This window comes from Coenobita brevimanus, chromosome 51 (genome assembly GCF_032717465.1).
Source record: "Coenobita brevimanus isolate Jiangsu-jjx chromosome 51, ASM3271746v2, whole genome shotgun sequence".
Classification (NCBI taxonomy): domain Eukaryota; kingdom Metazoa; phylum Arthropoda; class Malacostraca; order Decapoda; family Coenobitidae; genus Coenobita; species Coenobita brevimanus.
Genome location: NC_137004.1, coordinates 23,141,209 through 23,155,116, shown reverse-complemented (window position 1 = coordinate 23,155,116; position 13,908 = coordinate 23,141,209). Strand labels below are relative to the sequence as shown.

Here is a 13,908-nt window from a genome sequence, read left to right as displayed (position 1 = left end):
ATGTAGAAAAGAGTAAAGCGATGGTTATTGAGAGGGAAGGTGACTTCCAGTGTGATGTCACAGTGAATGGAGAGAACCTGGAATTGGTGAGAGAGTTCAAATACCTGGGTACAGTGGTAGAAAAGAGAGGAAAATGTGCAAAAAAAAGTTACAAATAGAGTGACACAAGGAAGTAAAGTAGGTGATGCAATGAAGGTCTTGATAAGAAACAGAGGCTTGGGTGTTGCAGCTGCACGGGGCTTACATGAAGGAGTGCTAGTGCCAACTTTAACACTTGGATGTGATACTATGGTGTGGCATGGAAATGAAAAGTCAAGAGTAAGAGTAGTGGAGATGGGATTACTGAAGAATGTATGTGGAGTACAGAGGGTGGATAGGATACGAAATAATGTGATTCGTGAAAGATATGGAGTGAGGAAGTCGGTGGACACCAGAATCGAAGAGAGTGTACCGAGATGGTATGGTCATGTGGAGAGAATGGATAAGAATAGAGTTGTGAAAAAGGTATATCTGAGCAAATTTGAAGGAGGGAGGAGGTGAGATAGACCAAGGAGAAGATGGAGAGATATGGAGGATTAGTGTGTGAGGAAGAGAGGATTGGAAGTCGGTGAGACTAGGGAACTGACAAGAGATCGAGCTGGCTGGATAAATGTTGTGAGGAGATGTGCATGATCAGGGATTTGGCACCCCTTTTGAATGTGGCAGCATCCGGATTGACTCATTCGGATACGTCTATGTGAAGCTACAGAATGTGGTGAATGTTTTTGGCATATCCGATAGAGCCAGGATTCCGGGGGCTTGAATGATGAGTGAATGGAAGCGTGGCCCATTGGATTGGGCAATTTTGGGCTGTCTGGACATTGCTACTCTTCACCCTGCCCTAGGGTGGGAAAGGAGGTCTGGATGTTGATGATGGTGATGATGATGATACACACACACACACACACACACATATACAGTATATATATATATATATACATACTGTATACACACAGTAGTTTCCAGTAAGCCACAAAACCATTTACAACGCTGGGTGGTAACCTTATAACCAAACCATATGTGCTCCCTACATGTCAACAAGTGGGTTGGTGGAGGGTTAGTGCCCCTTCCCGTAAAACAAATAACTCAGAGTCCAATGGCCACCCCTTACGGGATTATAGTTTCTGGCAATAGATAGATAGATAGATAGAATATATATATATCATCTGTATCTATCTATCTATCTATCTATCTATCTATACAGTAAAACCTCAGTGTAACAGACTTCAGTAGACCGGAATTCGCATTTATCGGAATCAAGGCGCTACCGGACTAAATTCCTATTTTTCAGAAAAGGTCTGATAAAGCCGGAAGCAGTCCAGACTGCATGACCACTTCAGCTATGTTCACCACAGTTCATTCATTCATTCATCATCCAGTCCTACATTGCCCCATGAGGAGTGTAGGAGCCCGGTGGCTAGGCAGTTGGTCCCGACATTTAAGATGAGAGTGACTAGCCTCACTCATCCCTGAGTGGCATTACATGAGCAATCAACCCCAACCATCCCTTGGATATAAACCTTCACCGGGTCAATTCGATTGGAGTGCAATAATTACCCACTAAACCACCAGGCGCCAAAATTTGGTTATATGGTTACCACCCAGTGTAGTAAATGGTTTCCTGGTGCACTGGAAACCATTTGGCTTGTCACTCAGTGTAGAGTCACCCACAGGCTGAAAGAAGTGGAAAGAATGAAGGAAAGAAAGACAGAAGAGGGAGTGTATAGTCACCCGTAGGCAGAAGGACAAGGAGAGAATGAAGGAAAGAAAGACAGAAGAGAGTGGAAGGAAAGAAAGATGAAGAGAAAAGGGCAGACACCCGAGAGCAGCATTACATCGAGTGAGTGGATCGCGAGCGCCCCCCACCTACCACAATAGTAAGGCAAATAAAAGACATGTTTGTCAGTGTACAGTACAGTATTACTGTATTATATATATTGTGCTATTTGATTAATGTAGTGAAGTTATAACACAGAACAGTACCACAGTGATGGTCAAAACTGTGGAAAAACCATTCATGCTATCTGGACTAATGTCTGATATATCGGAAAAAGTCCGATTTAGCAGAGGGAAGTCCAGATGTCGCTTTTATCGGAATTTTTCATTTTTCGGAGTGGCTTCGACCCCAATTAGTCCGTTATAATGAGGTATTACTGTATATATATATATATATATATATATATATATATATATATATATATAGATAGATAGATATAGATACAGATAAATAGATAGATAGATAGATAGATATTACGGTACTGTACGGTTTTAAAAAGGTTTAAGAAACAGATGATTGCCACACAGAAGTTTCTTGTGTATACTGTATTGCCTTTTCTTGTGTTAGTTCTTTATTAGCTGAATTTACTGATGTAATTTTTGTGAACAGGTATGTATGGCCCTAGCAGATCACATTATGGTGGCTATGGTAACTATTGGGGAGGCTATGGTCGTCCCCCACACCCTCCACCACCTCCACCCATCCCTCCTCATGAGTCCCCATCCTTTCAACCCCCACCTCCACCTCCTCCTCATTACCGTCCAATGAGACCTCTCCCTCACTCACTTCGACCTCCTCCACCTCCTCCTCCCATTCGCCTTCCTAGACCCCAACAAAACCAGCCACCTTACCACCATCCAAGACACCACCACCCTCTTCAGGATCGGAAAGCATCAGATCAGAACAGTGTCCGGCCACAGCGTCAGAGCAATGGTGGTTTCCCCAACAACAAACCACCACCGCCACCACCACCACAGGTGGATTCCAAAAATAAGGGCGATGCATCAAGCCTAGAAAAGCAGCAAAATATACAGCAAATGCCAAAGGAGCCTGTGACAGGCAGTCCACTGGTCCCACGTACAAGAGAGCCAGACCCTCCACCTGCAACACCTACCAAAAAGCCCACCAACAAAAGACCATGTGAGTAGCTTATTGTACCTTTCTTGAGGGGGTTTATGGTCTCATAGATATATTGTAAAAATTAGGGTTAGTTTAATTTTTATATTTTAATGTACCGTGCATTAGAACCTCCATTTGTGCTGTTATTACTGTGTGTAACTAAAAAAAGTTCTGTGCACATTAAAACCATGGAAATTATTCCATAAGACTTTTTGTTATTTAACCCCTAGGATACGCAGTTCGATCGACCGTACTGGCATGAAAATCTGTAGTAGTAGTAGTAGTTGTTCACTAGGCAGTCTGGCTGAACAGCCTTCAGTTCCTAATGAAGGCCACAGCCAAGACCGGGCTTTCCTACAGAGCTTTCAAGGAGTGTATGTTGTGTTGTTGACATAGGTGATTGTGTGCAGTGCAGTCTTCCATGATGTGCTTATTAGTATGGGGTGCTGTGTTGCATCCTGGACAGGCATCATTGACAGAGTTATCCAGCTTCTTCTGATAACTTAGGAGGGCTGGATGATGCCCACATCTCAGCCTGGCCAGGTGGACCCTGTCCTTACGAGGGAGATAGGATTCAGAAGGATGGATATCCGGAGGCCGTGCACGCAGCTGTGTGTTGTCTTTAAGTGACTGAATGGAGTGGCGAGTGATTTGAGTATGGATATGCTTCTGGAAGCTGGTCTGAAGCGGGCGAGGGGGGAGAGATGACAGTATTTGTGTTTGATATCGTGTGCTGGGTGTTGTTTTATGTTCCTTGATGTGTGTGGATGTGCTGCCATGTAGTGTAGTGGATGATGTGGGTTTGTGGAGGCTGCAGTGAGAATTTGGGTGCCTCCCATGTCTAGATGATCCTTGACTTTGAGGACATTGGTTTCTTGGTGTAGGTGATCTGTGGGTGTAGTAACTGTGCAGCCTGTGATTAATTTTAGGGCCTTGTTCTGTATGGTCTGTAGAGTTAGGGCCTTGTTCTTTAAGGTCTGTAGAGTGTTGTAGTGTGTTTTAGTGAGGTTAGAAGCCCAAGCAGGGGTTGTATAATTCATCACTGAAGGTATATATTGTTTGTATACTGTGGTGGTGGTTTCTATGTTGATACCAGATATTGTATGGGCAAGTGAACTCAAGGTATTGAATCTTGGTGTTAATTTATCTTTAATGTTTGTGATGTGTTTTTTAAATGACATTGATGTATTGTATGTTACACCAAGGATTGGGGGGGGGGGTAAGGGAATGTTGTTTATGGTGAGGTGTGGAATGTGACTGTGTTCTGCTGTCCATTTTGTGAGAAGGATCACTGTAGATTTGGCTGGGGCTATTTTGAGCCTGTTTGTGGTGAATCATTCGTGTAGTGTGTTGAGGTATGGTTGGAGGTTGTGTGCGGCTTTGTTTGCATTTTGGTGTGTACATATAAGTGTTATGTCATATGCATAAGAAGCTGTGTGTATCTGTGGTGTGTGGGGCGTGGGTGGGTTGTGCATGTATAGGTTAAAGAGTGTAGGGGACAAAACAAATCCTTGGGGGATGCCATTTGTGAAGTTTCTGATGTTCGAAAACTGACCGGCAAATGTAACGTGCACATCTGCCTGTATATGGAGCCGATTTTTCTACTCTTACAGATATAAAAAGCGTTATGCCCAAGGGTTAGAGCTTGAATATACACACCTTATGCCACAAACCAGAGCATTTTAGACCAACTGGTTCATGAGCTATAGCCCAGCAAAGTTGAAAAAAAGTTACCCTTCCAGGCGGAGCGACTCCAGTTTTCTATGCGCTCCAACCCCATTCCTCCTTCATTTCTCCCCTTTCATAATCTTCCTCACCCACTCCTATCATCCCCCCTCTCTTCCTCCCCTCCGCCAACCCCCTCCTCCTCCCTACCCTCCCTTCAGAATTTTCCAGCTCTTTTTTTTTTTTTTTTTTTTTTTTTTTTTTACAATAGCATCCAAAATAATTATGTTGGTGTTCCTCACTCACTCCCAACACCCTTTCCCCCTAACACTTCTCCCCTCCTTACCTTCCCTCCCCCCATCCCTTTCCCTCATAGCTGTGTAGCTGTCAAAAAAAAAGAAAAAAAAAAGAAAAAAGAGCAAAGGCATGCAAAATCTTTTTCTTGGTGTAACACTCCAGCACCCACTCCTTCTCACCCCTCACCCCTTCCCCCCATCCCCTCCCCTCAGACCTGTCAAATCAAGTAGCTGTAAAAATTTCAAGGGGAAAAAAAAGCTAAAGCATGCAAAATAATGATAATGGTGTAAGGGGAAGACAAACACACAAATACACAATGTATTATTATAAAAAAACAAACATTACTAACATTTACAGGAAACATTGCGGTATATACACAAAGATTCACACAGAAACATGAAAAAGCATGCATTCTATGTTTCGTGCATTGGTGTACACAATTACACAAACAATAATCTGATGTTGAATGAAAACACGCGATATGAATAGTAACAATGACGTATAATACTTTAGGCGGGGGGAGGGGAGGTGAGTTGTAAGCAGACGGCATACTACAAGGGGTGGGAGTGGGATGTTGAGAGGCATGGAGGGGTGGTACAGGGGTATAAATGTGGGTGACGGACACCACAAGACAAAGACGACAGGCAGAGAGGGAGTACAGGGTGGGTAGGGGGGATATAACCCTCCCCAGGGAGACAGGGATGGGGGGAAAAGGGGGGTGAAACCATGGTGGCGTGATGGAGGATGGCGGGGGAAGGGGACGGAGGGAGCAGGAGGCGGTCAGAGGCAATGGAGAGGGAACAAAGGTACAGTAATACCTTGATATACAATACCCCTAGATGCAATACCCCGGGTTAACGATGGAGGTAGAAATACCACCATACCCCGCCTAACAATGGCCAAACTCCAATTTAACGAGGAGTTTTGATTTTTTTTTTTTTTTACCGATTTTGATGTTTTAGACTAGAACTGTGTGTTTAGGTTGATTTATAAACTGTTTTTAGACTTAGATTAATGTGTTTTAGCCACAGGTGGGGCGAACATTGTCATTTTGGGGTAGAGTTTACTAAGCTTGATTTCTTCCAGACTTATGTACGATGATTTTTGGATTTTATTTGTTGGTTTTAGTGAGTTATTTACAGGTGTTAGCTTAGGTTAGCTTCCTTGACAGGTGTAGATTGGCTTTATACTTGTTTTTGGGCTCATTTGGGTGGGTTTTGAGTTTGGTTTGGGGGGAAACCCAAGGCTATTAAACACGCCACACTACTTTACATGTTAAAAGTACCCCGATATACGATACTCCGGGTAATGATGGGGTTTTTACCTAACCAATTACATTGTTAAACTGGGGTATGCCTGTATTGGGGTAGAGGAAGGCGGTGAGAGGGTGATGGGGTAATCACCCCCCCCCCCAGGCCCAGGTCCTCCCTCCTCCCTACTCAGGACTTAGTTCTCATTGGTTTGCACTGATATACGTGAGCCGAAGCCTAGTGTCCGAAGTTTTTCCCCAAAGCCCATTTAATGATCACATTCGGTACCTTGCGTAATCCTGAAAAAGGATCAGTCGATCTTGTTAGCACTTAAGGGGTTAATGTGGAAGAGAAGTTTTTTTTTTTTTTTTTTTTTTTTTTTTTTTTTTTTTTACAGTGTACATGTAGTTGGTCATAGATGGTGACGACCATCTTCCATTCACTTGTTGTAGTGCTGCCTACATCTTCCTTCACCTTTATCATTCTTTTTCTGTGTCTGTTCTCTTCTCTTCCAGTTTTTCCCATCTTTCCTGTCACTTTTTATCATTGTTCTTTCCTTTTCAGGTGACTTTACATTGAATGACAAACCTGATGGTTTCCTGTAACCCAGGAAACCATTTATAATACTGGATGGTAACCATATAACCAACCTATACCTGTTCATGTCAACAAGTGGGTTGACGGAGGGTTAGTGCCCCTCCCCATAAAATAGTTAACCCAAAGACAAATGGCCACCCCTTATGGGATTATGACATCTGGCTATAGATGGATAGATAGAAATGTGTAGTACTGTATACAGTGCAGTATGTGTAAAGGTTTACTGATCATCATCAGTATGCTTAATGAAGTGGTATTAAGTGGCAGTTGAACATTGGTGGAGTGCTTTTTGGTTGTGTGGGGAGAGGGAGGGGAATCCATGACATAAGACAGAGGTTCTCAAACTTGTGGCTCAATCAGTAGAGAGGTGGCCTGCAGTCCTAACGGACCCAGGTTCGAATCCCGGCTGGGGCAGGGAACAGTTTAAGGATTTGAATTTCATTAAATCAGGCTTTACTGATCTACCAGAAGACCCGCCGACATGTCGTAAAAATACCCCCGCTAATACCAATACATCAGTCCTGTATGAGACAGCCCTAGCATGTATTCAATATGGACGGTGGGTGTTAGCGCCGAAGTGGTGACATGTAGAGGTGTATGGTATGTAGGAGGACTGCTGGGCCTTGATAGCAGGCTGTGAAGCCTATGCCCAGAGTAGGACACTTAAAAAAAAAAAAAAAAAAAAAAAAAAAAAAAAAGCTACCTCCTGAGGACCATTGAACTGTACCCCCATTAATTGTACACTGAATATAGTTATTCTTTTTCTATGTCTTCCCTCCTCCCTTCCTATTTCTATCTTTCCTGTTACTTTTTATTACTCTTCTTTCCTTTTCAGGTGGCTTTACATTGAGTGACAAGTGTAATGGTTTCCTGTAAGCCAGGAAGCCATTTACAATGCTGGGTAGTAACCATATAACTAACCCCATAAAACAAGTACAGTAACTCAGACAAATGGTCACCCCTTACGGGCTTATAGCATCTGGCTATAGATAGGTAGATTGGTAATGTAGTGAGACTGATTCAGTTTACAGTGATACTACAGTAGCTATTATCAGTTGGATGAAATTGTAACGACTTTATTAGGTAGCTAGTTAAGTATTAACGTCATCGTCAGTGTCAGAGTTGTAATATAATTTACTAAATTCACTTGAGTACTGTACGTAAGTAACTTGTGGGTATCTACTTTCTAACTTGTGGGTATTTACTTTCTAAAAAGTACTGATGTTTATCATTACTTTTACTTTAGCTTTAGTATGGTTTTCAAATACTTTTACTTTATTCATCATCATCATCCAGACCTCCTTTCCTACCCTAGGGCAGGATGAGGAGTAGCAGCATCCAGATAGCCAAAGTTTGCCCAAGTCAGTGGGCCACTCTTTCATTCACTCATCATTCAAGCCCACGGAGTCCTGGCTCCATCTGATAGGCCAAAAGATTTCATCACGTGCTGTAGCTTCACATACATTATACCTGTCCAACAGATAAATTCAAATGCTGTCATGTTAAAAAGGGGTGCCAGATCCATGGTCATGCACTTCTCCACAGAAAATTCATTCAGCCAGTTCGATCTCTTGTCAGTTCCTTAGTCTAGCCAACTTCCATACTTCTCTTCCTCACAAGCTTATCCACCATATCTCTCCACCTTCTTCTTGGCCTGCTTTGCCTCCTCCCTCCTTCAGATTCACTCAGATATACCTTTTTCACCACTCTGTTGTCATCCATTCTCTCCACATAACCAAACCATCTCAGTACACTCTCTTTAATTTAGGTGTCCACTGACTTCCTCGTCCTGCATCTTTCACGAATCACATTATTCCATATCCAGTCCACTCTCTGCACTCCACATACATTCCTCAGCAATCCCATCTTCACAGCTATTACTCTTGACTTTTAATTTTCATGCCACACCATAGTCTCACACCTGTATGTTAAAGTTGACACTAGCACTCCTTCATGTAAGCCATGTGCAGCTGCAACACTCAAGCCTCTGTTTCTTATCAAGACCTTCATAGCACCAGCTACTTTCCTTCCTTGTGTCAGTATACTTTCCACTTCTTTTGCACATTTTACTCTCTTTTCTATAACTGTACCCAGGTATTTGAACCATCTCATCAATTCCAGTCTCTCCATTTACTGTAACATCATACTGGAAGTCACCTTGTCTCAGTAACCATCACTTTACTTTTTGTTACATTTACTCTTAGGGCATGACTCTCACAGACATCTACAAAAAGTCTACACTAGTCTACCAAGCTCTTGTCCGGTATTTGCAAGTACAATAGTACGTACTGTATCAGCATACATCAAGTTTGAGATATTCCATCCATCACCATTCATTACCAATGCCATCAACCTTGTTGCACACCCATGTTGATTGTGAACCATTCACTTAGATGCCCATTTACCCCTTACTATTTTACGTTTGAAAAATTTCAACAGATAGTAATAGAGCATGGAACAGTGCAACCATGGATGCTGACCAATCACTGTAAACTCATCGTGTTTGAAATGCTCTCGTGCTTTCTTTCATATGCTTTTGTCTTGGTCCCCCACACTTCTCTTGCTCTAAACAAGGTCTCTCTCACCTGATCATCATCATCATCTAACCTGAGGAGGGAGTGAGGTAAGATGCCGTAATCAAGGAAAGAGAAAGAAATGATGAAATGGGACTCACTCATTTGCTCTCTGTCCAAGCCCCCGAAATCCTGACTCAGGTTCAAAGGCATGACCATCTAGCCTTCCATCCCCTTCCTTCTAAGATGCAATTCACATTTCCTGTCAAATAAAATGTAACTGACAAATACCAGTTTAAAAGGGGGGTGGCAAACCTTTGTTATGTACTCCTTCACACATATTTCATCTAACCAACTTGATCACCTATCATTTTTTTAACCTCAGCTTCCATACCTTGCTTTCTAACACTCAGTCATATCTATCCACCATCTTCTTAGCCTACCACACCACCTTCCATCTTCAGACTCACTCACAAGTACCCTTTCCACCACTTTATTCACATCCACTCTCTCAGTGTGACCGTAGCATCTAAGAACACTGTCTTTACCTTTATTGTCAGCAGAAACCCTTATTCCACATCTTTCACTCATCGCTTTATTTCTCATCCTACCCACTCACCAGTATTTCTTTGTAATCCAACAGCCACTCATTTTATTCCTGACATCGTTCTCATTCCACACCAAAGTCTTACATCCACCTCCTCCTCCTAATACTATTACTACTTGGTACTAGTGTAGTAGTAGTAGTAGCAATAGTATTAGTAGTAGCAGTAGTAGTAGTAGTAACTACTAGTAGCAGCAGGAGCAGCAGCAGTAGTAGTAGTAGTAGTAGCTGCAGCAGCAGCAGCAGCCGCAGTAGTAGTAGTAGTAGGAGTATCCCCAGGATGATCTGAAGTATTATTTAACTTGGTGTACTGCAGGCAGAAGTTGCCCTTCTATGGTAGTCCACCATCCCCTTTTTAAGGGGTAGAGTGGGAGTCACAGAACACTAATAGCTTTGATATATCAGTGTCACCGAATTAAGGTGTCCCTCTTCAGCACCAACGCGGGTGCCAATACATCTTTATACAAGCTGTGTTTAGGCATCTCTCTCCGGCACCACTCCGGTTCTTTCATTTTATTTATAAAGCCTCCAACATGCTTGTATGCTTAGGCCTTGGATGTTTAATGGCAACTCTCCCTGCCGTTCGATCTCCAGCAGCCTCCCTGTCCAGTCCCTTATCCCTGAGGTCACACTCTTTGACCTCCTCCCGGGTCTTTTGTGACCTGCCCCTCTCAACCCAACCCCCACTTCTCACTTTCTGCACCTAGTTGTCATCTCCCATCCTCTCCACATGCCCAAACATCATAATCTACCCTTCCTCATCACAACACCAATACACTCCAGTCCCATCCTTCCTCTCACTCTTCCATCATAAACCTAGTCCCCCCTTGGCCTCGCATTCAAGGATGCACTACACATCCACCTCATCATTGTCATTTCTGTATCTTTGAGCTTGTGAATATTCTCTTCCTTAACCCTATCGGGTTTCTGGGCCGGGCAGATTACATCTGTGCTAGAGTCTGCCACTCACACTGACCCACATCTTCACAGTCCTCTATTTTACTTTGATCGCTCTGTGTGAATACACTTTTCGTGATAGAATGTTGGTTTTGGTGTCATTTTAAAGCTGAATAGTTGTACTTTATTGTAGTATGTTCAGAAAAGGAGAACAAAGAAAATAAAATGTCAAAATGACGAGTTGAAATCAGGCGAAAAGCAAAAATTTTATATCTTGCCGTAGTAAAATATTCGACAAGAAATAATGAGTAAAGGTATGTAAATTTGTTTTAGACCATACAAAAATACAATAAATTACCTTTACAATGTGGAGCCACATGGAGAGAGAGGCTGACGAATGAGGATACAGTATAAAGGAGCGTTGTGGTGTTGATGTGGATGTGATAGGAAGTGTTACGAGGAACACACTGAGGTGGTTTGGCCATGTGGAGAGGATGGAGGGTGAAAGACTGCCGAAGAGAGTGTATGTGAGTGAGGTGGAGGGGGGAAGAGGGAGGGTGAGGCCGAAGATGAGATGGAGGGATGGGGTGGAGAGGTATAGGAGAGAGGGGGGTGTGAGTTGGGAGCAGGGCAGTGAAATGGCGTGGGACAGGACGACGTGGAGGAGATTTGTTTGTGGCCACCCCAAACGGGATTGAGGCATCTGGCAATAGATAGATAGATAGAATAATGATATATAGATTATGGTAATTTTTGCATTTCTTTGTGCAGTAAAGTGAAAGGAAAAAGATGCCTAATTTTACTTCAGTCTCGGCCACATATTCGATTCGCGATGTTTTTCTTTGATCGGTCAGTGTAATACACTTTTTATGATAGGATGCTGGTTGTGGTGTTATTTTGAAGCTGACTACAGTAGTTGTACTTTATCGTAGTATGTTCATAAAAGGAAAACAAAGAAAATAAAAAAGTCAAAGTGACAAGTTGAAGTTAGGCAAAAAACAAAATCTTGCTGTAGAAAAATATTCACCAAGAATAAAGTTATAAAGAAACACAGCCATGAGTCAGACCAGCTGTGCAGTACCACCATGCATAGAGCAACCATTCCATGACATCATGCTAGAGCCTCTTTGTTATGATGCGTAAATTCGATTTATGGTGAATATTTTACAAAAGTTTCTTAAAATGACGATTAAAAGTGTCATTGGAATCTCTGAGGTTGGATTTGAAATGATGATCAAAATAGTCATCGGAATCTCAAAGGGTTAACTGCCCAGGTCTCACCACCATACATCATTACACTCTTAGCACTTGCTGCATGCAAAGATCCCTTGATGTGGAGGGATGGCCCACTTATTGAACTTACTGTCAGGAGAGACAACAGCTCCCTGAACTTCTTCCACCCACTCGTCATTCTAGCCACAGAGCTAGCTCCAGCCTCACCGTCAGCACATAACATGTCTTCCAAGTAATAAAACCCTTCCACACACTGGAGAGCCTCACCAGCAAGATCAATACTATCACACCCGACGGTCTCCACATGCAATCCCTGACACACTGCACACACAAAATAAGCACCATCTCGCAGTCTACCTTTTATACCTCTGCATCTCGTATGCACCCACTTAACACAAATACTGCACAGGATGAAGTTATATGCTTCACATGCCCGTGCAGCAGATTGCGCATGGCCACTTTCCCTCTTCTTTGACAGTACCACCACCAGACCTAAATACCATCACTTTTTTAAAATCTGCATTTACTCTCAAGCCCTTGTGCCCCATACCATCTCTCAACTTCCAAAATCTTTCCTATCTCTCAACTTCCAAAATCTTTCCTTCGCCTCCCTGTCATTCTTTACAATCAGCACCAAATCATTAGCATGCAGCATCTCCCATGAGAGCCCATTTCTGAAGCCATGTGTGAGGACATCAAGCACTATGATAAACAGTAAGGGGCTCAAAACAGACCCCTGATGCACGCCAACATTCATGGAAAACTCATTGCTCAAATATTCATTCACTCTCTCCTGGGTGTGAGCACCCACATTCATAGCCATAACGATTCTAACCAACTACTCCTTGATCCCAAGCTTTCTTATTGCCTATTTCACTACCTCCCCAGGCACCCTGTCAAAAGCCTTCTCCAAATCAACAAAAACCAAGTACAGATACCTTTTCTTTCCATTACAGTATATTTTTCCTTAAGATTTTGAACAGTGAATATGGCATCATTGGTCCCTTTGCCAGGCATAAAATCAAACTGCATCTCATCAGTATTCACTCTTTCTTTAATCCTATCTTCTGTAACTCTGCATTACCCTCATTATCTGGTCCAAAATTTTTATACCTCTATACTTTCCTCATTCCAGGGCATCTCTGTTCCTTATTTACACATGTACAGTCACATTCTTCAACCAGTCAGCTGGGACAATGCACTCATATATACTGGTAATTGTATTTATCATCTCAGTAACTAACCCCACTCCTATATCTCCTGAGGCCTTCAGCATTTCAGCAGTCAACCCAGATACCTGCCATCTTCCCCAGCTACATCCTGCCTATTGCTTTGCTCACAGTAGCAGTGTCAGTAGGAGTAGACTGTAGCACCAGTCGAGCAGGGCAGTACTCCCGAAATGGATGGAAAGCTGATGACAGGGAGTGCTGGAGCTCCTGTTTTATCAGCCCTCAGGACTAGTTCCTGACCATCCCCCTTTGCTGAACTTTTTCAGTGTCTCAGTTACACAGAGAGTAGGCCAGCATGCTCTCCAGTACAAATTTCTCTAACTATCTACACCAAACTACATGCACAGTACACACTACACTTCCTTTTCCAAAATTCAAAAAATTATGGCGTCTCATCACCAAGCCTCGGAGTCCCCAGGGGGGGGGACCATAAATGCCCCCACCATCCGCCCCTCTCCCGGTGATGACTCGAGGTGCCTGGAACCACTGTCTGACTTTCTTCTTCTTCATTTCTGCAACATTCGCGGCCTTTCCTCTAACTTTTGCTCTGTTGAGCACCACCTCTCCTCCTCTAAACCTCACCTTCTTTTTCTGAGACTCAGCTGTCTGAGGCAACTGACAGCAAACCCTTTTCTGTATCCTCCTACTTTCTCTATACTCATTTCAAAGCCAAAGGTGGCTGTTGTGT

General features: G+C 43.0%; 1 protein-coding gene across 1 annotated transcript in view; it reads left to right on the top strand.

Moving 5' to 3' along the window:
• Positions 1-13,908, top strand: part of LOC145400251 (zinc finger matrin-type protein 1-like) — a 288,463-nt gene that overhangs the window by 46,791 nt on the left and 227,764 nt on the right. The window contains exon 2 of the mRNA XM_080272765.1: positions 2,426-2,956. Within this exon, the coding sequence (XP_080128891.1) occupies positions 2,426-2,956 (531 nt within the window). The remainder of the gene's footprint in view (positions 1-2,425; positions 2,957-13,908) is intronic.